The 23,420-nt window shown below is 39.2% G+C and overlaps 1 protein-coding gene and 1 non-coding gene across 4 annotated transcripts in view; one reads left to right on the forward strand and one right to left on the reverse strand.

Annotated features, from left to right (window-relative positions):
• Window positions 1-23,420, forward strand: part of RELN (reelin) — a 547,755-nt gene that overhangs the window by 299,088 nt on the left and 225,247 nt on the right. For all 3 annotated transcript variants that reach the window (XM_089685528.1, XM_089685532.1, XM_089685541.1), the window contains exons 13-18: window positions 1,287-1,399; window positions 5,106-5,314; window positions 6,172-6,300; window positions 7,574-7,683; window positions 21,926-21,992; window positions 23,139-23,372. In XM_089685528.1, coding sequence (XP_089541654.1) covers window positions 1,287-1,399; window positions 5,106-5,314; window positions 6,172-6,300; window positions 7,574-7,683; window positions 21,926-21,992; window positions 23,139-23,372 — 862 coding nt within the window. The remainder of the gene's footprint in view (window positions 1-1,286; window positions 1,400-5,105; window positions 5,315-6,171; window positions 6,301-7,573; window positions 7,684-21,925; window positions 21,993-23,138; window positions 23,373-23,420) is intronic.
• LOC149472937 (U6 spliceosomal RNA) lies at window positions 6,662-6,768 on the reverse strand. Its single transcript, XR_016314151.1, has one exon. It is a non-coding gene; the product is annotated as a U6 spliceosomal RNA (small nuclear RNA).

Raw genomic sequence — 23,420 nt, forward strand, 5'->3', positions numbered from 1 at the left:
GTTTTTTCCTTTATTTTAACCATTATCCTGCTATTAACACACTTCCTGTTCTAGGGTGACATCCGTTCTCAGCAGCGTTGTCATCCTGAGATAGGGATTTTATTTGGACTACACAATACCTCCCTTTCTTCTCCATAACTAGTAGAGGGTTTTTGTAGTCCATGGATATTTCAGGGAACAATACTAACTGGTAACAATCCAGAGACAGAAAGCACAGGAAGCTATCAGCTCACATGCTTTCTGGATGGATAAACAGCTCCTTTTTTTTTTTTTTGCACTTGTGAAATGTATAATAAAACACTTGCAATGGTATATTAAAACAGACCAAAAGGGAACTAATAAAAAAATGTATTGTTAGGGTTTAAATACACTTTTTTCAGTTCTGAATAGTTCTTGTGGCCTCCCCTTGAAGCAGGAGGATTCCTCAGCCTGAGGAGTCAAGGATATATGCAAGTGAAGAGTCACCATTGGTTAGCCGCAATACTTTATGCAGCTCTGCAGGCATAGGCAAGCAGTATGGTTTGAGTACCTTAATAGCAGTTTATACACAGTTACCAATTGATTGGCTGCAGTATTTTGGTGCAATCCTGTGAACTCAGTTGCACACATTACCAACAGTGAATACAGAACCCTTTGTTTTATGGTATGGTGGTTAGGACTCTGCTACTTTTGTCTCCTATTGTGCGTTTTCCTGGGTAATCTAGGGTAATGAAATGCCTTGAACATTCTGTTGATTGTTCAGCTTGCCTTTTTCACTGTTCCTGAAGAAGCAGGTCAACTGACCCGAGAAATGTATTGAACCTGCCTGGGCCCTATCACTACAGTCAGCTCGGAAAAATCTTATAGATATACTTAATGCCCTGATTGGTGGGGTAATCAAGTTAATATGTGAAAAGGGTGTTTTATGGAAAATTTGGTATTAAGACTCTTCTTGAATACAATAGAGCTTTAATATGCTTCACTGGAAAAGCACACTTGTCTTGTGTGTTTTAAGCATGGCGTGTTAACATGTATTCCAATAAAATCAAATATTTTTATTAAGATATAATGTGTATGTGTAATACATCCATGAGGCACCTGGAATGTCCCCAGCTTGTCCTTAATCCATTTATAACCCCAATTTAACATGAATAAAACAGGTCATTATATACTTCAAAGGCCTTGAGCAACAAGTCATTTGACAAGTTTAAAGAGTAGATCTTGGGAAGAAAGTAAATTTTTTTTGTTACATTGTCTTTTGTTCTGTTTGGTTATTGTACAATTCTATTAAACATGCTCACGTTTAGGTGGACTCTGCAGTCCGGGAGAGTCACATGAGCACGATGTTCTCCTCTATGCTCAAGTGGATGGCAGGAAGGAGCATATTGTTATGGATACACTGGCATTTTCCTCTTACAAGGTACGTTTGAGAGCACAAAGATGGCATACCTTAAGTTAATTATACTGTGTAATAAAGACACACATCTAAGCCTGCACACCTGTAATGCTGACCCAGCAGTGCCAGAACAATGTCATTCAGTGCCCAGGGCAAAGATGCCAAACTGCACCCCTCCCCCTGATGTGCATATCAGATAGTATGGCATACAAATACAGGTTTTGTATGAGATGGGATAAGAGTGGATATAATCTAAATGGATTTTTTATGTGTACTCTTCTGTAATGCAAGGGCTGGCACATTTTGCCGATTTTACAGATTGAATAACGCAATGTGTAGCCAACTTTACCAATGGAAGCAACAGTGCTACAACATAACCAAGAACATAGAGCATATGTTCTTGGTTAGTCCAGCCCGCGTCCCCCACCCCCCACTCTCTCCATCACGACCAACAACGCCACCATCAGTCCCACCCCGCAAGCCAACGTCCTAGGTGTTACTCTAGACTCAAATCTGTCTTTCCAACCCCATGTCCAATTGCTGGCAAACTCATGCAGGCTCCACCTCCGCCACATCTCCAAAATACATACGTTCCTAATCCCAGACACTACTAAACAACTCATTCACTCCCTTATTATCTCACAACTTGACTACTGCAACTCCCTCCTCACCGGCCTACCTCATCATAGACTATCCCCGCTGCAGTCTATCCTGAACTCAGCGGCCAGACTCATCCACCTTACCAACCGCTCCGCATCTGCCACCCCCCTCTGTCATTCCCTCCATTGGCTTCCGATTGCCCAATGCATTGAATTCAAACTACTAACATTGGCATACAAAGCCATTCATAACACTGCCCCAAACTACCTCACCGACCTGATACCCAAATACCACCCAACCCATACTCTTCGCTCCTCACAAGACCTCCTACTTTCTAGCTCCCTGGTCTCCTGCTCCCACGCCCAACTGCAGGACTTCTCCAGGACTTCCCCCATCCTCTGGAACTCACTACCCCAATCCATCAGACTGACACCTACCCTCCTCACTTTTAGGCGCACCCTGAAAACCCATCTCTTCAGTGAAGCCTACCCCTCCCTCACCTAACAGCCAATCTCCTCCACTCCTCCTACCACTCCATCCCCCACAGCCACTTTCTCCTGTACCACTATCCCCTCCCTCCTAAATTGTAAGCTCGAAAGAGCAGGGCCCTCGAACCTCTTGTATATTGTTTTCTTACTGTATTGTCTCATGTACTGTCCCCCACTATATTGTACTGCGCTGAGCAAACTTTTTGGCGCTATATAAACACTGTATAATAATAATATTATGTAGGGTCAATAAGAGTTTATTATATAACTCAAGTCTTACATAGCGTATGGGTGATCTGAAGGGAGAGGTAACAGTGATAATATAAAATAAGAAAGCCAATAAAAGAATGCATGAATATGAGGAGTCAATCTGACATGTTAGCCTGTGTATGCAAATCAATGACCAGAGACATCAGAGCCCAACCAGTACTCAACTTACACTCAGCCTGCCCAGTGCTGTACAGTCAACAGGGAGTGCTAAGGGGACACTCAACCTGGAAGAAAGCAACATATCAGAGGGATGGACACATCAGCGCTAAGCCCAAGCAAAATTAAACACTCACCATTTGACTTGATCCACACAGATACTCTAATGAAGTTCAAACTAGGGAGGGGTACATATAATTTCTGCAGGAAGCTCTTACCTCAGATATGAATATTTGCTACCATTAAGGTCAAAACGTGTTTATTTCCTTATTTTCAGAGCAATGGCAGCTAATAAAATGTCACTTTATTCTTATACATAGTTCATTGTTTCCATATGAGCCCATATGATATTTATCATTTGGGGATGTAAAATTTCCTCCACTTTAAGATGCACTCCCAGTGAGAACTCAAGCCTGAAAACTTATTTCATACCAAGAATGTTCTTCTAATACAGAAGCAAACTATAGGAAAAATATGGCATAGACAAACAGAGGCCCTGAACAATGGGCCAGGATTTCAACAATCAAGTAGTAGTTATAAAGTGATAGTACAGACCACATGTGGGGATATAAGGGTATCTCAGGATTTACCACTTAGTGTGTATCAGGACTCAAAAGAGTCCCCTATTGCTTAATTGTATTATATAAAATACAAAAAGAAGGGAAAGAAAGAGTGGGGGCAGTTAAAAAAGGGGGGTTGCCAAAGGAGGAGAGGTAGAGGAGGGTGCAGGCAGATAGAGCATGAAAGAAGAAGCAGAGGAAGAGAGAAGAGTAGGAGCCTTAAAAAGTTGAGTCAAGGTATACTATATGTTCAAATTTCGCAGATGTGACTAATTATAGCATCTTTATATTCTAAGGAGAACCTGAATTAGTGTCAATAAAAATAAAAATAGAAATTTGTCCTCCTTCCATTCATCTATCCAATAATCCTGAAGATCTCATCAACTGAAAAATGCATTGACCCACAATGGCAAGGTTTCTGTTGACTGAGATACAGGCTCTTGCTGTTTTTGCCAGGTAGATGAGTAATAAACTTTTATATCGTTGCTTAGGGAGTGGGCTGAGGTGCACCAATATGGCCGTAAGATTGTCTTCCAGCCTGAGTCCAGTGAGATCTAATATTAAGTATGGGAAACTTTATGACATGGTGCTTTAGTGCTGCATGTGCACTCTATAACCGTTTTATATAAACATTACATGTATGCTAACTATGATTAACACTTGCTCCAAAATTGAAGTTAAAAATAGCAGCTAATGTGGTTTTATTGGAGCATGGTTTCTAGCTTATTCAGTTAGGCAGTGAGGAGAGCAGTGACATAAACTTTACCAGATGCAAGTTCTTTGTTTAGAACTGTATTTTTTCTCATACCGTCACATTGTAATAGGCACATTCACGTGGATGCAAACAAACAAGGTACCTAGATGAGCATTTTCTGATAAGTAAGCTTGTTTTTTTTTTTAAATTAATTTTTATTGGTTTTCCCATAAATATCACGTAAATAGCACGTTTGAAGAAAATATAACAAGAAGGTACATCGATGATAGAGAACTGCATAGGTACAGAGCATATAATGTCACAAAATAACAGTGTAGAGGTTATTAGGACCATACATTTTGGGCTGGTACAGAACAATAAGTAAGCTTGTTTGTGTGCACAAGCTTGTGTGCTTGTTAGATGATACCTGAGTACAAGTTGGGTTTTCCCTTTCTATGATGTCTATTTTTTTATAAAATTTGCAACTTTTCCTCCTAACTAATGAAAAATTTTGTTTCTGTCTATTCAATTTGCCAGCTCACAGTTGGTGTTTTAACTAATTAAATCAAATGTTTCCAGTTTCAGCAATGATTTTGTAGGCAATTATAGATAATTATTGAACTGTACATTTCTCAAAATAGTTCATTTTGGCTTAGCTTCACAGTTTATTGCATTTTTTTCTAGGTTGTTGCCTAGACATTTGAAATAACAAGTTAAAAATAGATACCATAATTTTAAAATGGTGTTCCTTTTAATAGCCTTATATTTAGTTAAATACTGCAATTAAATCTTAGCACACTGCTTTTGCTTCAACTGTGTGTGTAGATGTCTTGATGGACATTAGTCCTTTTTTCAACAGTATGACTACATGATAATTTTTGGGAATGTTCTGATTTTTCTTGCTGCAAATACTAGATGTATTGCTGGGATGCTTTTTAAGTTACTGTTTTTTTTATATGTAGGTTCCATCCTTGGTTTCCACTGTCATAAGCCCAGATCTACAGACTCCAGCTACTAAGTTTTGTCTCAGACAAAACAGTCACCGAGGATACAAATTAAATGTGTGGGCTGTAGATTTTTTCCATGTGCTGGCAGTTCTACCATCCACTGAATCCCACATGATACAGTTCTCTATTAATCTGGGATGTGGATCCCATCAGCCAGGAAACAGGTAAAGAAGGATATGATGCCAGAATGAAAGCAAATTCTCTAATGCATTATACTATATGAACCAACACTATCAATGGACAATTGCTGCAGATCAGCTGACATTTCTGCTATTTATAGAAGGAATGTAAAAGTGTCCTGCTAATTAATCCTGCTGACATCTTTTGCCTGATGCCCTTTACACATCACAGGAACTCCCATGGTGGGCAGAAGGGCTTTCCTGTCAGGAATACAAGGCATAAAAGGGCACATGTTACACAGTGTCTCTATATACTGAAGGAATGATAAGGGACTCTTCAATGAAATGCAAAGTATTCATTCATAGCTGCTGCTGTGAAATATTTTCATGTTTTACGAGTATAATTGTAATGTGTTTGCTATGGCAATTATACATTTAGATAGGAAACAACCATAGCTGCAAAGGCAAGAAAATGTGTTCATTTGATTACTTTCCATAATCACATGACTGCTTCACCTTTTTATCCAAGAGAATAAACAGGACATCATTTGCTGACTGGGCTGAAACCTGTTCCATATTCCTAAGTGTCACTGTGAAGAAAACTATTCAAGGGTTTTTCATGGCGCCAGAATACTGTTAAACTACAGTTTTATGATTATCTATGAAATTATTCTGATTTACTAAAATAGTTAAGAATGCTCGCACAACAAATTGTGTAAAGATTCATTTCATTTTTTTGTGAAAAGAAAATCCTTGTTTACTTATTTCATCTGCACGACTGGATATTTGAATAGAATATTCACACAATTATCATGCGAACATTCGCAACTCCTTTAGTAAATCAGCCTCATTAATTCTATATTTTTAATCAAAGATTAATGGAACATTTTATTTACTGCTAGTGTGAGCTTGGAATTTTCAACTAATCATGGTCGGTCTTGGTCTTTACTGCATTCTGAATGTCTGCCCGAGCTTTGTGCTGGACCCCATCTTCCCCATAGCACTGTCTACTCATCAGACAACTATAGTGGGTATGGCATTCCTGTAATTTATATATCTGTTTGTCTGTCTTAAGTGATTCATTTTTTTTTTTTTTTTTTTTTTTCATTTATGTGAAAATCAATTTATTATAATTGTGACAAAAAAAGGGAATGCCTAACAGTGAATCTTAACCTTGCCAAGCAATCCCTGCAGGATAAAACACGTACTATTCAAGAATTATGCAAAAAAGGGGGAAGGGGAAAAGCCATTAACAGGTTGTATAAATAGGTGCAAGTTAAAAAAAGGTTCTTAAATCGGTATTCCAAGTTCCAAAGCATTGTGGTTGACCGTTCTTTACAGAACAGATGTGTAAGTAGGAAAATATGCCTGCTATGAATGCAGTGCAGGTGCAAAAATATGGAACGCTTCATGAATTTGCGTGTCATCCTTGCGCAGGGGCCATGCTAATCTTCTCTGTATTGTTCCAATTTTAGTATATGTGCTGCCGAAGCGAGCACCTTAAGTGATTCATTGAACCGTATCTTTCTTATCTACAATTTTTTACTGTAATGAAAAGTAATCACCTGTAAAATTATTACAGGGTTGGGAAAATATCACTCTAAAATTAAAGAACGTGTGTGTTCATTTTTTCACTAGAGAAAACTGGGCTACAAAATATTCATTAGCCATGTTGCATAACACGGGAACCAAACAAGGAAGTGCCCTTTGTACTGTTTTAATACCATTTTCAGTCTATTACATTCTTTTCAAGCCCTGAATCATTGGTGTAGTGCCCCCTTACTTTTGTGGTAATTAGTGAAGTGTCCCTTGGTGGTGGGTGGTGTTATGCCTCCTTAGATTGGTGGTAGATGGTGAAAATCCTCCTTAAATTTTCCATCAGTGGAGAGATTACTCCTGTTAGACTGGTTGTTTTATTAGCATTTTTACAGTACATGTAGGAAAAAAAATTAGCTAGAAAACAGTTGCAAGTAGCATTTAGTAGGGTTTAGGAGCGTATAGCATATTTTTCTGCTTGAAAAACGTTCCCCAAAACTCTACAAAAACTATTTTTTTTCTGCTCCTAAAAAGCTTGAAAAATGCTACTAGCCTAAAATAGTGTGACACATGATAAGACATGAAGACACATGATAGCACTATTTAGCTTCTGGAGCAGAAAGAAATGCTGATAACAGCTTCTAGGAGCTTTAAAAAAATGCTAGTGTGCATGGAGCCTTAGAGTTTAGAACCACTTTTATATATATAGTATTTATTTATTTATTTATTGCTTGATTGATTGATGATAATATATTTATTTTTCCCCAGGTGGAACAGAATTACTATTCCTCTTCCAAATGCAGCTCTGACAAGAGACACAAGACTTCGCTGGAGACAGAATGGGCCAGTTATGGGGAACATGTGGGCACTTGATAACAGTTAGTATTCAAATCCCAAATATTTAAGCTTCTTAAATTCTTACGTTTATTTGTCTTAAAAATCTTAGATTTTCAGTGAAAAGAGCATTCTTGTTATATAAATTTACTACTAATACTGTAAAATGTGGGCTTGCTTTTCTTCAAACTGTATGTAAAGTGTAACATAAACCGTTTTTAAAATTACTATTCATATTCCTTTAGACAGTGACCTATTTTTCATTCTTAAATCTAACTGCGGAAAAAATCAAAAATTACATATAATAGTCTGTCATTACCATTAACACATCAGTCTTTTATCAGTCCTGTAACTTAGTTGTATTACCTGCCAGTATAGCCTTTATGTTCCAATTCTTGTAACCAGCCAAGTTGTTCTGCAAAAGTGGCAGTTGCAGGCCTATAACTTTCACCTTTTATTTATGGGGCTTCAACATTTTTTTTTCCAAAAGAAAAAAAAACCTGTTGCTATAACCAGGACTCCAGCTTTAGATGTATTGCTTATTTAAAGTCCTTACATGTCCATCTAAGACTCCTCTACCCACAGAATAACAATATAGATGTGTAATTTCTCTGCAGAATATCATTGTCACCCTATTACAGGAGGTGGTAAAATATCTCCTGGCAAGATTAAGTAGTCATAAAATAATGTCACAGGGGTGCTCAGAAAAATAAAAACTGCTTTGTTAAACCTAGTGGCAGACAGCATTTTATATTGTATCATTTTTCATTTTTTCCCAGTTATACTTTAAAGGGCAACTCTAATTGTTTCAGAGCATGTATTATCATTAGGTATAAACAAATCCCAGTAAATATTGGGGAACAGCACTGCCTTATATACTACAAACATTCTCCCAACAAAAAGCAATGTGCTGCTAATAATACAATTAATCCACAAATGATACTATAGAGCCCAACTTGTGATAAAGTGCTCTGTGCCACTCAAAATTACATCAATGCTAGTGATAATGGTGAACATCAAATAATGTGCACTGCGATGACCCATAGCACCCCAGAAACACACACACTAACTGGATAGTTTTGAGTAAAGAAGTGCTCAGTAAATTTCAGGTCCTTAAAGCAGTTCTTCAGTCCCCTATGTTAAATTAAAAGTCAGCAGCTACAAAAACTGCAGCTGCTGACTTTTCAAAAACAGCCACTCACCTGTCCAGGGATCTGTCCTTGGATCAAGCGCCAAAACCAAGCAGGTTTCTTCACTGTTCTTTGGGCCCTGTTGCTAGCATCTCAACTGTGTGTAGCTGACTGTGACTACTTGCAGCTTCACAACTGGCTGCTCAATGTCCATACGCGAGCCATGCTGCACCTTGTGAATGGTCCCCCAGTCTCTTGGGACCTGATGTGTTCCTAGAGGCTGTGGGGAGAGGAGGGGATGGTGATCTGCTGCTACGATTGCCTAGGAGGTTGGAGTTGGAGTGGAAGTGAGTGCCTGTCAAAACCAGGTATGCGCTCCCCCCTCCCCTTAAAAATGTATGCCAATTTGGACAGAAGTGGGGGGATGAGGAGGAACAGTGGAACTTCCCCTTTTCGGTGAAGTTCAGCTTTAAGAACTCAGCCCCTTAGTCCTCTGTCCAGCTTGCTAAAGTATTCTTGAATGCCCCTTCATATTACTTAGGAATTGTGCACCAAGTGTAAACATAAAGGAGAGTGGGGAGAGCCTTAAATAATGTAAAACCACTTTATTGGATAAGAAAAAAAAGCATTGCACTTACATACAGACATCAAATAACTGCTTATTAGAAGCCAGGAAGCGCTGCTTCCTAAATGGCCACTGTGTGTTTCAGGTAGCGGATATGACTTCATCCAGAAGTCCTGCACTATGCATTTTGTCATCACTCTGTGATGTCTTTGGAAGCGGACAGCAATAAAAAACTAAGGATCTAATACTTACCCACTCTTTGCAAAACTGGACCATATACATCACTTCTATGAAATGATCATACTTTGCTTTGGTCCCAATTTTGCAGTTGGGGAAATATTTGTACGCACATATATTTGGGGAGGGAACTGAGCAGATTGGAAGGGGTTGAAATATATTTTGGTTTGTAGGTCTGATTAATAGTTTACAAGGAATTGTAACAACATATGGCAAAGTAATGATTTGTCTGTGAATGTTTCATGTTGTCTTATTGCCAGCTGAGATGCTTACTGTGGAGGCGGAGTGTGAATTCAATAAAAGCACTGGCTCCTTTGAAAAACACACAGACTTGTAACCCTTTACAGTTTATTAGTTTGTTTTTTTTATATATTACATTACTTAAGAAAGTATAATTCATCAGTCTGCAGTTTTATCTGTTGACAAGATCAAAACAAGACCTTAACCACTTGCCTCCCAGGCACTTATACCCCCTTCCTGCCCAGGCCAATTTTCAGCTTTCAGCGCTGTCGCACTTTGAGTGACAATTGTGTGGTCATGCAACACTGTAGCCATAAGACATTTTTTCATGCAAATAGAGCTTTCTTTTGGTGGTATTTACTCGCCGCTGGGTGTTTTATTTTTTCTCTATAAACAAAAAAAGAGCAAAAAATTTGAGAAAAAAGTTTTTCTTTGTTTCTATTATAAAATTTTGCAAACAGGTAATTTTTCTCTTTCACTGTTGTGCGTTGATGAGGCTGCACTGACGGGCATTGATAGGCAGCGCTGATGGACGGCGCTGATGTGCTGCACTGATATGGGTGGTAATGCGCGGTAATGCAACTCTGCACCCATATTAAATTTTTATCATTTTTTTCACACAAATAGAGCTTTCTTTTGGTGGTATGTACTCGCTGCTGGGTGTTTTATTTTTTGCGCTATAAACAAAAAAAAGAGCAAAAATGAAAAAAAACATTTTTTTTCTTTGTTTCTATTATAAAATTTAGCAATCAGGTAATTTTTCTCCTTTACTGATTTACGTTGATGAGGCTGCATTGCTGGGCACTGCTGGGCACAGGTGGGTGGTATTGCTGGGCACTAGTGGGCACAGGTGGGTGGTACTTATGGGCACAGGTGGGTGGCACTGCTGGGCACTTGTAGGCAGCACTACTTTTATATATTGTGGGCAGTGCCCTGATGATCAGTGCCGATCCCTCCTCTGACAGTTGCCGGTTATCAGCAGTACTTTCCTCACGTTGTGACAGCATGAGGAAAGTGCAGCCGATTACCGGCACCTGCACCGTGTCATTGGACATGGCTGACCACGTGGTAAAAGGCCGCTGTGATTGGCCTTTTACCACATCACATGATCAGCTGCGTCCATAGGACACCGATCACGGAGATTGCTGGGTGCACTCCACCGGGGGCGCGCGGAAGGGAGCGTTCTGGGAGGACGCGATATGACGCCCTCCCAGAAGTGGCTGGCTGCAGTGAACCCGTCATTTGGCTACCTGCGGTCGGCAAGTGGTTAACAGGCAATAAAAAGTTTTTTATGATGCATAATTCATACATATACAAAACATATTTAATGATTTATTCATTACAAAGTACAGTAACCCAAGTATGAGCAAAATGAAGTAACACATGGCAACAAATTAGCCTGCATTGTTGTTTTCTGTTGAGCACAGTACACTGATATTTGATTGTTGAGTGCCTTTTGCACATCACATACCACATATACTTTTTATTAATTCTACACTGCAGCCAGAATAAAAATGGAAGCTTTAAAAGGCATACAATGCCCATAAATAACATACTCCAGGATTTTACTTCATTCAGATAGAGTTATAGTGCACAAGACCAACCAACTGTTAAAATCCTTGTCAGTAATGTCCTTTCTGGGGGCACCAGTTGCTGAGCCATATTCTAATTTAATATAATATATAAATTTGTGAGCAGCCATATTTGTTCAGTACAGACAGTGGTGCCACAAGGGCTGGTGTCACCTGGTCCTGTAAAACATGGTGTCACCCCCCCCCCCCCAATAATACTGTATGTTATATACACTGGTCTGTATATAATGTAGAGTATAGTGTCATTGTATAGACTGGTCTGTATATAATGTATATAATATACATTATGGTGGCAGGGCACAGATTGTACATTATATGTACACCATACTGTACATTATATACAGACCAGTCTGTATCCTGACACTGTACTGTACATTATATACAGACCAGTCTGTACACTGACACTGTATTGTACATCATATACAGACCAGTCTGTACCCTGATGACACCATACTGTACATTATATACAGACCAGACTGTACACTGACACTGTACTGTACATTATCTACAGGCAAGTCTGTGCACTGACTCTGTAGTGTACATTATATACAGACCAGTCTGTACAATGACACAGTACTGTACATTATATACAGACAAGTCTGTGCACTCACACTCTATTGTACATTATATACAAGTCAGTCTGTACACTGACATGGTACTGTACATTATATACAGACAGGTCTGTACATTGACATTGTACTGTACATTATATATAAACCAGTTTGGACACTGACACTGTACTGTACATTATATGCAGACCAGTTTGTATAATGACACTGTACTGTACATTATATACACTGGTCTTAATATATTTTACAGTATGGTGTCATCAGAGTACAGACTGATCTGTATATAATGAGAAGAGAGATATGGGACAGAGAATGGGGAAAAAAAGAGTTGACACAGGGAGAGGGAGGCAAAGATAGAGAAAGTGAGAGAGGAAAAAGAGTGAGAGAAAAGGAAAAAAGGGGGGAGAGAGGGGGGCAGGTTAGAAAGAGAGAAAAGAGAGAGGAGAGGGAGAGAAAGGGGGAGAAAATAAATGATTGTGGGGGGAAAGAAGGAGAGCCAATAGGGAAAAAGCAGAGGGAGGAGAAAGAGAGGAGAGAGAGGTGAAAAAGAGAAAAAGATCTGAGAAAGATAGAGGGGGAGAAAACATTGAGGGGGCAGAAGGGGGGGCTAAAGATGGGATACAGGAGGATGAAAGGGAGGAAAAGAGGGGGAGAGTTTGGAGGGAGAGATTGAGGGATAAAAAGTGTCATGGTCCTTACCTCCTCTGGAGCCCCATTAGCGGGCAGCGCTCACTTATGGTAGCACCAGCCCTGGTGTCACTCCTCTGGTGGGTGTCACTTGGTGAGGTCTGCACTCCCTTAGGGACACCACTAAATACAGATGCTTTCTGCATGGTAGTACTGCTCATTGACAATCCTCCACTGCTCTGCTTAGCTTGTCTCCGAATAAGTACAAATAATGTTTACGTTTGTTGTGATGCAGGGTTTACAGTGAATTTTATCTGTTTGCAGTTCTCTAAATGGGTAAATTAAATAACCAGATTTGTCCTATACACCTGTGCGGACCTCTGCTTGCTATTGCAGTCAGAAGTCATTTATTTAGTATTACTACTGCCACTAATTGACAGGTTTTCCCTGTGCTGGGCGCAAGCATCTTTGGTTGCTCGGATGCAAGGCTGCTTGTGTTCTGGCTAGGGCTGCAACTAACCATTATTTTCATAATTTATTAGTTGGACAATTATTGATTCAATTAATTGGATAAAAACCTAAAAAAATGTGGTGTATAATTTAGCCAATAAGTTAAAAAAGACAATTTATTATTGATTGTCTGTATGCAGTGGTAAGTATAAATAACCAGCTATATTAATAACCAGCTATATTAGAGAACAAAATATCTAACCCACTTTGAGAATAACAGACACAAGAGATGTTTATACTATTAGAGTTTGAATCCGGTACATATCATCAGACTCAGAGAAAAAAAATGTAAAGAGACTTAAAACACTGTTATGTAGATTTTCAGGTAGGCTTGTAATATAATATTACGCATAATAGACTCCCTTGTCATAGGCCCTCCCTTGATACAAGCTACCTGCGCCTGCTATCACTAAGACTTTTAGTAGCACCAGCATGCTTTTTGTATCACTTGTCATGATGGGGCTAACAAACAAAATTAGCCTTTTATAGTACAAAAACAGCAGTTAATCACTACTATAAGGGTTAATTTAAACTGTGAAACAGTATATATATATATATATATATATATATATCTTATACAGTCATGGCCAAAAAATATTGGCACCCCTGCATTTCTGTCAGATAGTGCACCACTTTGGCCAGAGAAGTGTTGCAACTGCAAATGTTTAGGCATTCTCATGTATATTTCTTTTGTTTTTATTGGTATGACACAAAAAAGTGGAGAAATAAAAAGCCAAATCTGACATATTCCACCCAAAACTCGATTAACTCCCAGAGAAATTTAAGCTGACCTTCAGGCACAGGGTACGACTGTGTCAGCTGTGTATGTTGCCATCTGAATTAAAAGAGATACTATGGTAGGAGACTCAGAAGGACCCCACTGCTGACTGAGAAACATAAAAAAGCCAGGTTCGAGTTTGCCAAAACCTACCTGAGGAAGCCAAAATCCTTTTAGGAGAATGTGCTGTGGGCAGACGACACAAAATTACAGATTTTTGGTAAAGCCCATCATTCTTCTGTTTTCTGAGAAAGCAACGAGGCCTTTAAAGAAAAGAATACAGTCCCTACAGTCAAACATGGTGGAGGTTGACTGATGTTTTGGGATTGCTTTGCTGCTTCAGGTTCTGGATGTCCTTACGGTGTGCGTGGCATTATGAAATCTGAAATCAAGGAATTTTGGGGTGCAATGTAGAGGTCATGGGTCTTACAGCAGGACAATGATCCAAAGCACATGGCAAAAAGCACCCAGAAATGGTTTCAGACAAAGCGCTGGAGAGTACTGAACTGGCCAGCAGTGAATCCAGATCTCAATCCCATAGATCACCTGTGGAGAGATCTCAAAACAGCAGTTGAGAAAAGGAACTCTTGCAATCTGAGAGAAGAAAGAAGAGTGGTCCAAAATTCCAGTAGAGAGGTGCAAGAAACTCATTGATAGTTACAGGAAGCAATTGATTTCAGTTATTTTTCCCTAGGGGTGTGTTATCAAATAATACATTGAGGGTGCCAATAATTTTGTCCAGTCCATTTTTGGAGTTTTAGGTGGAATGTGTCAGATGTGGCTTTTTGTATCTCCACTTTTTTTTGTCATACCAGTACAAACAAAAGAAATAAACATGAGAATGGCTGAACATTTGTAATTGCAACAAATGTCTGGGCGAAATGGTACATTATCTGACAGAAATGCAGGGGTGCCAATATTTTTGCCATGACTGTATATAATAATTAATATACCCAGCAGGATATACAGGGTATTTGAACTGGGAGTCGAACATGAAGCTATACACTCCACGGCCACTTTATTAGGTACACCTTGCTAGTGCCAAGAAATTATCCACCACACCATTATACCACCACCACCAGCCTGAACCTTTGATATGAGGCAGGATTGATCCATGCTTTCATATTGTTTACACCAAATTCTGACCCTACCACCTGAATGTTGCAGCAACCAGCCTGCCCATTCTCCTCTGACATCAACAAGGCATTTTCATAAACGCAACTGCCACTCACTGGATATTTTCTCTTTTTGGACCATTCTCTGTAAACCCTAGAGATGGTTGTGCGTGAAAATCCCAGTAGATCAGCAGTTTTTTAAATACTCAGACCAACCCATCTGGCATCAACAACCATGCCACGGTCAAAGTCACTTAAATCCCCTTTCTTACTAATTTGGTTTGAACTTCAGCAAGTTATCTTTACCAAGTCTAGATGCCTAAATGCATTGCTGCCATATGATTAGATGATTAGCAATTTGTGTTACCAAGCAATTGAAAAGGTGTACCTAATAAAGTGGCGGGTGAGTGTATGAAGGGTTGAGGGGTAATATGAAGGGTGGATGGTGTACTGAGCTGTATGTGTGCTTCACTGTGTATACTGACATGTATAAACAGTGTACTGAGCTGTATGTGTGCTGTTTTTTCTGATATGCAAACAAATCATGCATATTGTATGCAGGCCAATGAATCGGCTGACCAACTAATCAATAATGAAAATAGTTGACAACTATTATAATCAATTATTTGTTTCAGCCCTAGTACTAGCAACCAAGGACACAGCATGGGCCAGCCATCTGCATCCTAGCAACTGATGACAACATTAGTTGCTAAGTTGCTTGTGCCTGCACAATCATTGATTGTTATGCTGCACCATAACAACCAAGGATGCTTTAAAAAAAATTTGACATGGAGTCCTCTTCAGAATTTGTAACAGACCTTTATCCTAGATAGGTGTCATATAGATTTTAAGGGGGAACCCCATGCAAAAGAAAAGCAAGAAAAATGCATTAGAAGCCCCCTAAAATTCATACCAGTCCCGTTTTAAGGGGGTAACACATGCAGAAAGCAAGAAGAGAAAGTGTGCCCAAAATCCATACCAGTCTTTCATTGGAGCATAATGCCTGGATGGCTGTGGGGAAGGGCAGGTGGTGGACAGGAAGGCTTCCTTCCAAAGGAATCATCCTTTGGTTTGCATGGTGGTTCTAGTGTGATGTAGATGGCATCTCTTATGCATCTTGGGAATTAGTCCTATAAAAGTACACATCATTTTCCCCAAAAGAATGTCCATTTTCCTTAAAGTGTAGGAAATCCTCTCAGTCTTGACCTGTAGAATTTACCCTTCTCTGTTTAGCCATTCATTAGTTTCCTGTCACCTATTGGAACACATACTGGAGGTTATTCGAATTCTGGAACATTGGGCTAAGATGATAAAAAAAAATACAGAATCTAAATACAAAGAACACAGACATCTCAGGATTGGTTTAAATGTTTGCAGCTACCCACACTGGGCTTTTGTTAAAACAATCACAATTTAAAGCAAAAACATAGAACCATCAAACAGAGTCGGAAAAAAGGACATGTGAAGCAATATAGTCATAGTAGCTGGAGTGTCAGAAAAATTCAGAAGGATCTTTAACAAAAATTGTATCCCTGTGTCTTTCAAGCTAGCAGTAAAATGAGAAAGAAGCTTCCAAAAGATCCAACACCCACACACAAGAGAAGTAACTTGCTATAAGTTTTGCTTAGTAGTAAGGAATGCAAAGACATAAGGGAACATTGGGAGACAAAGCCAAGCTCAGCTGTTTTTCTACACCCTAAAGTGTATTTCCATAGATGTTTTAGATGTTTCAGAGGAGGAGGTATCATGACTGGCTGCAGGGTTATTTCAACAAATTTACATCCTGTCATTGGATCCTCACACCCTAAGGCCTCCTCAGTGGACACACTGGTGTAGCCATGGGATCAGTTCAGCTTGATCGATACCCTTCCACCCTTCCAGGCTCTCTTTTGCCTACTTCACAGGATCAAGAAGGAAGACATTCCAGTGATCAACATCACATTGAATTGGTCCAAGAGGATGTAGCACTCAGACAAACTCAAACTCCTGACAGATGCTTTGTAGATCCTTCCAGGTCATCCAGGCCTTGGATCACAAATGCTAGCATTTCAACCTGTTTCTTGCTCTCTGGTTTTAACACCATGGCTGTTAAAGCCACAGTCCAAAGCAACCTTTTAAACCTATTAGAGTTTTTTATCTGACCTTATATGTAAGGAGATCTTTCTGGTGGCTATCACACCTGCGAAGTGCATTTCTGGGTTGGTGACCTTATCCTGTAGGGAGCCTTTACTAAATTGGTCTCTGCCTTTCACCTTATTTAGAATATTGTACTTCCTTCCTTATGCCCTACTGCAAAACACCCTAGCGAAATTTCCATCCACTGTCTGAATGTGGTGTGCATGGTAAGAGTTTACCTCTCAGCTACTGCCACATTTAGGAAATTGGATTCCCTCTTTGTACTTCCTAGAGATTCCTGCCTTTTGCTCCACCATTGCTAGGTGGATTAGACAAGTTTTTATTGGAACCTATAGTCTGAAAGGTATGGTTCTTCCCTTACCTGGTAAAGCACAGTCTACCAAATATGTTATTGCTTATGGGCCTTTCAGCATTAAGCTTCTGTTTCTTAGATTTGCAAAGCTTCTACCTGGGCTTCTGTTCAAATATTTGTTAAAGTGTTACTAACCCATAACCCTGCATTCACTATATCTAGTCTTCCACAGTACACAGAACATGAAAATGCAATTATTTAAGTAAATATAAATGACTAAATACCTTTTCTCATTAGGAGTATATAGCAGTCTTGTGACTTCTTTCAGTGTCCAGCCGAGCACTGGTTAAAGCTTGTAAGAGGAGTTTTAATTCTCCTCTGACTGTCCTATCTGGACAGTGATACTTGGCCCTGTGCTGATCACATGCACCCTCCCACAAAAAAAAAAAAAACACTAGCAAAACACAGGGCTCTGTACTATCAGCAGATGAAGTGGGAGCTGTGGAAGAAGGGGAGGATCAGAGAAGGCAGGATCAAACAGTATTTTTTTACACAATGTGGAGGATTAACCCCTTTGGTTCCACAGTGAGTATAACAAGCATGCTTTACTGCATATACAGACTGATTTTACTGTTGTGGGTTTAATACCACTTTAAGTTCTACCAGGTTGATGTTTAAGCCTCCTCTGATGCCAGCTTCTGGTGTAAGGGACTACAAGCTGCTCTCAGACTGTATAGCCTTCTTGGCTCATATATTATGTGGGCCTTTTAGTGTGGCTTTGCTGTTTTGCCCACCCTTCAGTTGGACTGCTTCTGGATATTCCACTCAAACTGAATAAAGAGCCTGCGACCTGTACTGTATGACTAGGAAATAGCATTTTTGATTTTTCAGTAAAATCCTTTTGCTGAAGTACAGTATAGGACACAGGACCCTCTGTTCTTCTTACTGCTTGCTACAAAACTTAGGCTAACTGGAAGTGGGTGGGGTAATATAGACCACCCATTCCCAGGAGTGGGTGGGATTATATAGCCTTCCCTTTTTGCCAGTGTCCAATCACCTGTCTTCATAATGAATACAGTGCTGGTGTACTGTATTCCACGAAACAAACTACTGGCAAGTAAAAAATTATTTTTTGTTTTGCAATAAACACGGACACCACATACAATTGAAATATCAGTTGTCCATACAACCGTAGTTTCTTGCAGGCTGAATTTTCTACTTCCCTATTACACCTCTTGGAAACCCCAGCCATTAGATATCCCTATTTGAATTGTTAGTTCTACCCATCTGTCACAGTCATTAGAGAATGAGTGATGGTACTCATTCCTAACTAATTAGCATTGTGTCAGAAACACTGACAAAGAAATTGTGCCTGCAAGTTGCTGGAAAACCTCTATAGGAGAGAGTGCTGCTTCTTCCCTTAATGTCTTTTCAGCTGTCTTACTAGTTATAATTCACTCGAAGCAAGACTGAAAACTAGAACAGTATTCAAGCTGCTACATACTGCAAAGTCCAGGTGGCTGGGAGTTAATAAACAAGCATATCTTATTGATTAGTTATCGCTGGGAACTGTCACGCTAAACACAGACTCGCTAATCAATTTGACCCAAACAAGAACAAGGCACTATGTGAATATTTTACCAGCTAAAATGCTAGCACCTTGTGGTACATGAAAAAGAAAACTTTCAAAACACAAGTGTAAAGAATTCAGATGCATACATTTTGCTGTCTGACATTAATTAAGAGTAATGTCTGGATGAATCTGCAGTATTACAGAGGCTTTTTTAATAACAACATTGCTTTTATCATCTAACAGGTGTATTTTATAAAACATTTTTTATCATGATATCATCACAGTAGAGTTGTATTATAGTACATATACAGACATTGGCTGCTACATCTGATTACCATGACTTGACCAATGACGTGATCATAATGCAATGCTTTTATACACCATGCAGACATAGGACGCAACATAATTTCTGCTTGACATAATCTTAATACACTTGTATAATACAATATGCAGACACTAGACACTGCATTTGTCTATTATGACAAGTTCCTTTATAATCTGTAGACATTAGATGCTACTTCTACTCACCATGAGGTGACATGGTAATAAATATTCAGTTTTATTTACATATATAAAAGCACAATAATTAAACAACTTGTTTAGCCCTAATTCAGTCTCATATACACAGTATATATATATATATATATATATATACAGTGAAAATAAGTATTTGATCCCCTGATGATTTTGAATGTCTAAAAATCGAATGGTAAGTGTATTGTCACACTGAGAGTCAGGATAGCAGCAAAAAATTCAAAAGAAATGCATGTCTAACAAAATATGCACTGATTTTCATGTTCATTAGGGAAATAAGTATTTGATCCCCTATCATTCAGGAGGATTTCTGGCTGCCAGGTGTCTTTCATACAGGTAACAAGCTGGGATTAGAAGCAGTCTCTTAAAGGGAGTTCTGCTAATCTCATTTTGTTACCTGTATAAAAGACACCGGTCCACAAGAGCAATCAAACAATCAGATTCCAAACTCTCCACCATGGCAAAGTCCAAAGAGCTGTCCAAGGATATCAGGGACAAGATTGTAGACCTACACAAGGCCGGACTGGGCTACAAAACTATTGCCAAGCAGCTTGGTGAGGAGGTGACAACAGTTGGTGCAATCATTCGCAAATAGAAGAACCACAAAACAACTGTCAGTCTCCCTAGGTCTGGTGCACCATGCAAGATCTCACCTCAATGGAGTGTCAATGATCATGAGAACAGTGAGGAATCATCCCAGAACTACACATGAGGATCTTGTCAATGATCTCCAGGCAGCTGTGACCACAGTCACCAAGAAAACAATTGGTAACACACTACGCCGACAAGGATTAAAATCCTGCAGTGCCCGCAAAGTCCCTCTGCTCAAGAAAGCACATGTCCAGGCCCATCTGAAGTTTGCCACTGAACATCTGAATGATGCAGAGGAGGACTGGTTGAAAGTGTTGTGGTCAGATGAGACCAAAATCGAGCTTTTTGGCATCAACTCAACTCGGCGTGTTTGGAGGAGGAGGAATGCTGCCTATGACCCCAAGAACACCATCCCGACTGTCATACATGGTGGTGGGGGTGTTTTTCTGCTAAGGGGACAAGACAACTGCACCTCATCAAAGGGACGATGGACAGGGAAATGTACTGTCAAATCTTGGGTGAGAACCTTCTTCCCTCAGCCAGGGCATTGCAAATGGGTCGTGGATGGGTGTTCCAGCATGACAATGAACCAAAACACACAGCCAAGGCAACAAAGGAGTGGCTCAAGAAGAAGCACATTAAGATCCTGGAGTGGCCTAGCCAGTCTTCAGACTTTAATCCGATTGCAAATCTGTGGAGGAAGCTGAAAGTTCGAGTTGCCAAACGTCAGCCACCAAACCTTAATGACTTGGAGAGGATCTGCCAAGAGGAGTGGGCCAAAATCCCTCCTGAGATGTGTGCAAACCCAATGGCCAACTCCAGGAAACGTCTGACCTCTGTGATCGCCAACAAGGGATTTGCCACCAAGTACTAAGTCATGTTTTGTGAACAGGATCAAATACCTATTTCCCTCATGAACATGCAAATCAGTGCATCATTTTTTAGACATGCATTTCTTTTGAATTTTTTGTTGCTACTTTGTCTCTCAGTGTTACACTACACCTACCATTTGATTTTTAGACTGATCATTCCTTTGTGAGTGGGCAAACATTCAAAATCAGCAGGAGATCAAATACCTATTTCTTGCACTCTATATATATATATATATATATATATATATATATATATACAGTATATATCTACATTATATATACACACACACTATATACATCCAATTTTAGCCAGTTCAGGTAGTAAAGAATAATCTCCTCTACCAGGAATTGAATGCTTCCCTAAAAATTTTATACTGTACCTGTTTATAATATTGTGCCAGAGTTCTACTGCATATAAAGTCGCTAATATCTGTCCTACGTTCAAACATGAGACACTTGGTATCATTTCTATAGTTCATATGAAGCTTTGAAGGCTACAGTGGTCAGCCTACAGTACCACCTTTGCTAAAAAAAAAAGAAAAAAGTATCTCCACATCTGAAGATATATTTGCTTAAAAATATTATACACGAATATATAACTGCCTTTTTTTTTTTAGCAAACAGCATTATTGTCTTTCCACTTCCACAATCTTATTCTTGCACATCTTGAAATATACTCTTACAGCAAAACTCTGCTCTTCAGTGATTTAGGACATTGCAAGGGTCATTGCTGTGCTAAGCAGGCACAATTTATTGGTAATATGTTAGCGTGCTTGTGTTAATCTACTAGAAAATGTGGACTGTTAGCATTCAATACAGTTATCATGTCTTAGATCTTTTAATATGAGCTTCTCGGTTATAATGGGTATATCCATTTTACTCTCTCCATAAATCAAGTGACATCTAAATTAATTCTCCCTTACAGTTTACATTGGCCCATCCTGTCTGAAATTTTGCTCTGGTCGAGGACAATGCACAAGAACTGGCTGCAAGTAAGTGTCACATATATCTTGCAAGTATCACAGCTGGAACTGCTTGTAGAAGTTATTACTACAGTGAATATCAGGCCTCCCATATGCCATTTTATCTGAACTAATGAAATTCCTCTATATTGATTTTTCTACTGTTCTTTATTGTCTAATCATTCTTGTCATTGCTATGTTTCAATCACACCCAAGATATAGAGACCAATATTTATTAAATATTGATGATGTTTTGTATTGAAAATTTGGCTTTAAGTACATTTTAGCTGAATCAGAAAATACTGCTGTTTGAAGGCTTTGTTGTGAAATTACAGGGTTTAAACTGGTATTAAACCCTAAACAAAAAATGCAATCTATTGCAGCTTAGCAATCATTAAATGTAGTGGCTGTATTTGTTTTCTTCTTTTAGGCTTTTTCCCTCTGTTTTCCCCTGTTTATCTGTCTAGTAACATACCTTCTGTACTACATGGATACCACTCTGGATAAAGGAGCACAGGGGACACATTTGGACAGCAGCTTTGTTACTCAGAGGGGAGGAGACTGTTAGATGCACATCAAATCAGATTGCAATACACTACCAAAGTGAAGCCGAACTCCAGCTAATACTTTATAATAAGCTACAGTAATCAGTATTCCTTTTGGGATAAATGTTTTACATAAATAAATAAAAGCTGATAATTTTAAGCCCCCGTTAATGTTAAATTATCTATTGCGTCTTTGTAACTGCAAGAGAGTTTTTCTGTTGAAAAACAACAAACTTACTGGCTGGATCACCAGATGAAAATGGAAGAAAGAAAGCCTACAAAGGAAACTAATGCAACCATCACATCTAAGAATTGGTGTGCGGCAATATTATAAATGTTTGCTTTTGTGTTTAATACTACTTTAACTCGCAACTTGCATGCAGCACTGGGGGCCTGTGCCATCCAGACTTTTACTTGACAATGTGTTTGCACAGTAGCATTGGTTGTGCTAGCTATTTTAACTTTGTCAAGTCAGCATAGGGTTATGTATTTTACATTTTGGGACCCATGTTCCACCTGAGTGTATATATGAGAAAGACAGATCAGCTGTTTAATATTAGAGAATACATAATATTTTGTCTGTCTTAAACATCCATTTATTTCAGATGCTTGTATATTGTCTGCCTTTCAGGTGTGAACCTGGCTTTTCTGGGCCTGCGTGTGAAATGGCTTCACAAACCTACCCTGTATTTATATCAGAAAGCTTCACCAGTTCCAGACTTTCCTCCTATCACAATTTCTACTCTATCCGTGGTGCTGAAGTTAGCTTTGGTTGTGGTGTTCTTGCAAGTGGCAAGGCTTTGATTTTTAACAAAGATGGGAGGAGGCAGCTTATTACTACCTTCCTTGACAGCTCACAATCAAGGTCAGTGATCAGTGATTGCGCCTGAACTACTTGGGTGCATAAACATGA

The sequence above is a fragment of the Staurois parvus genome, unplaced genomic scaffold (assembly GCF_062004578.1).
Source record: "Staurois parvus isolate SC_StPar_1 unplaced genomic scaffold, SC_StPar_1.0 ptg000019l, whole genome shotgun sequence".
In the NCBI taxonomy this organism is placed as follows: Eukaryota; Metazoa; Chordata; class Amphibia; order Anura; family Ranidae; genus Staurois; species Staurois parvus.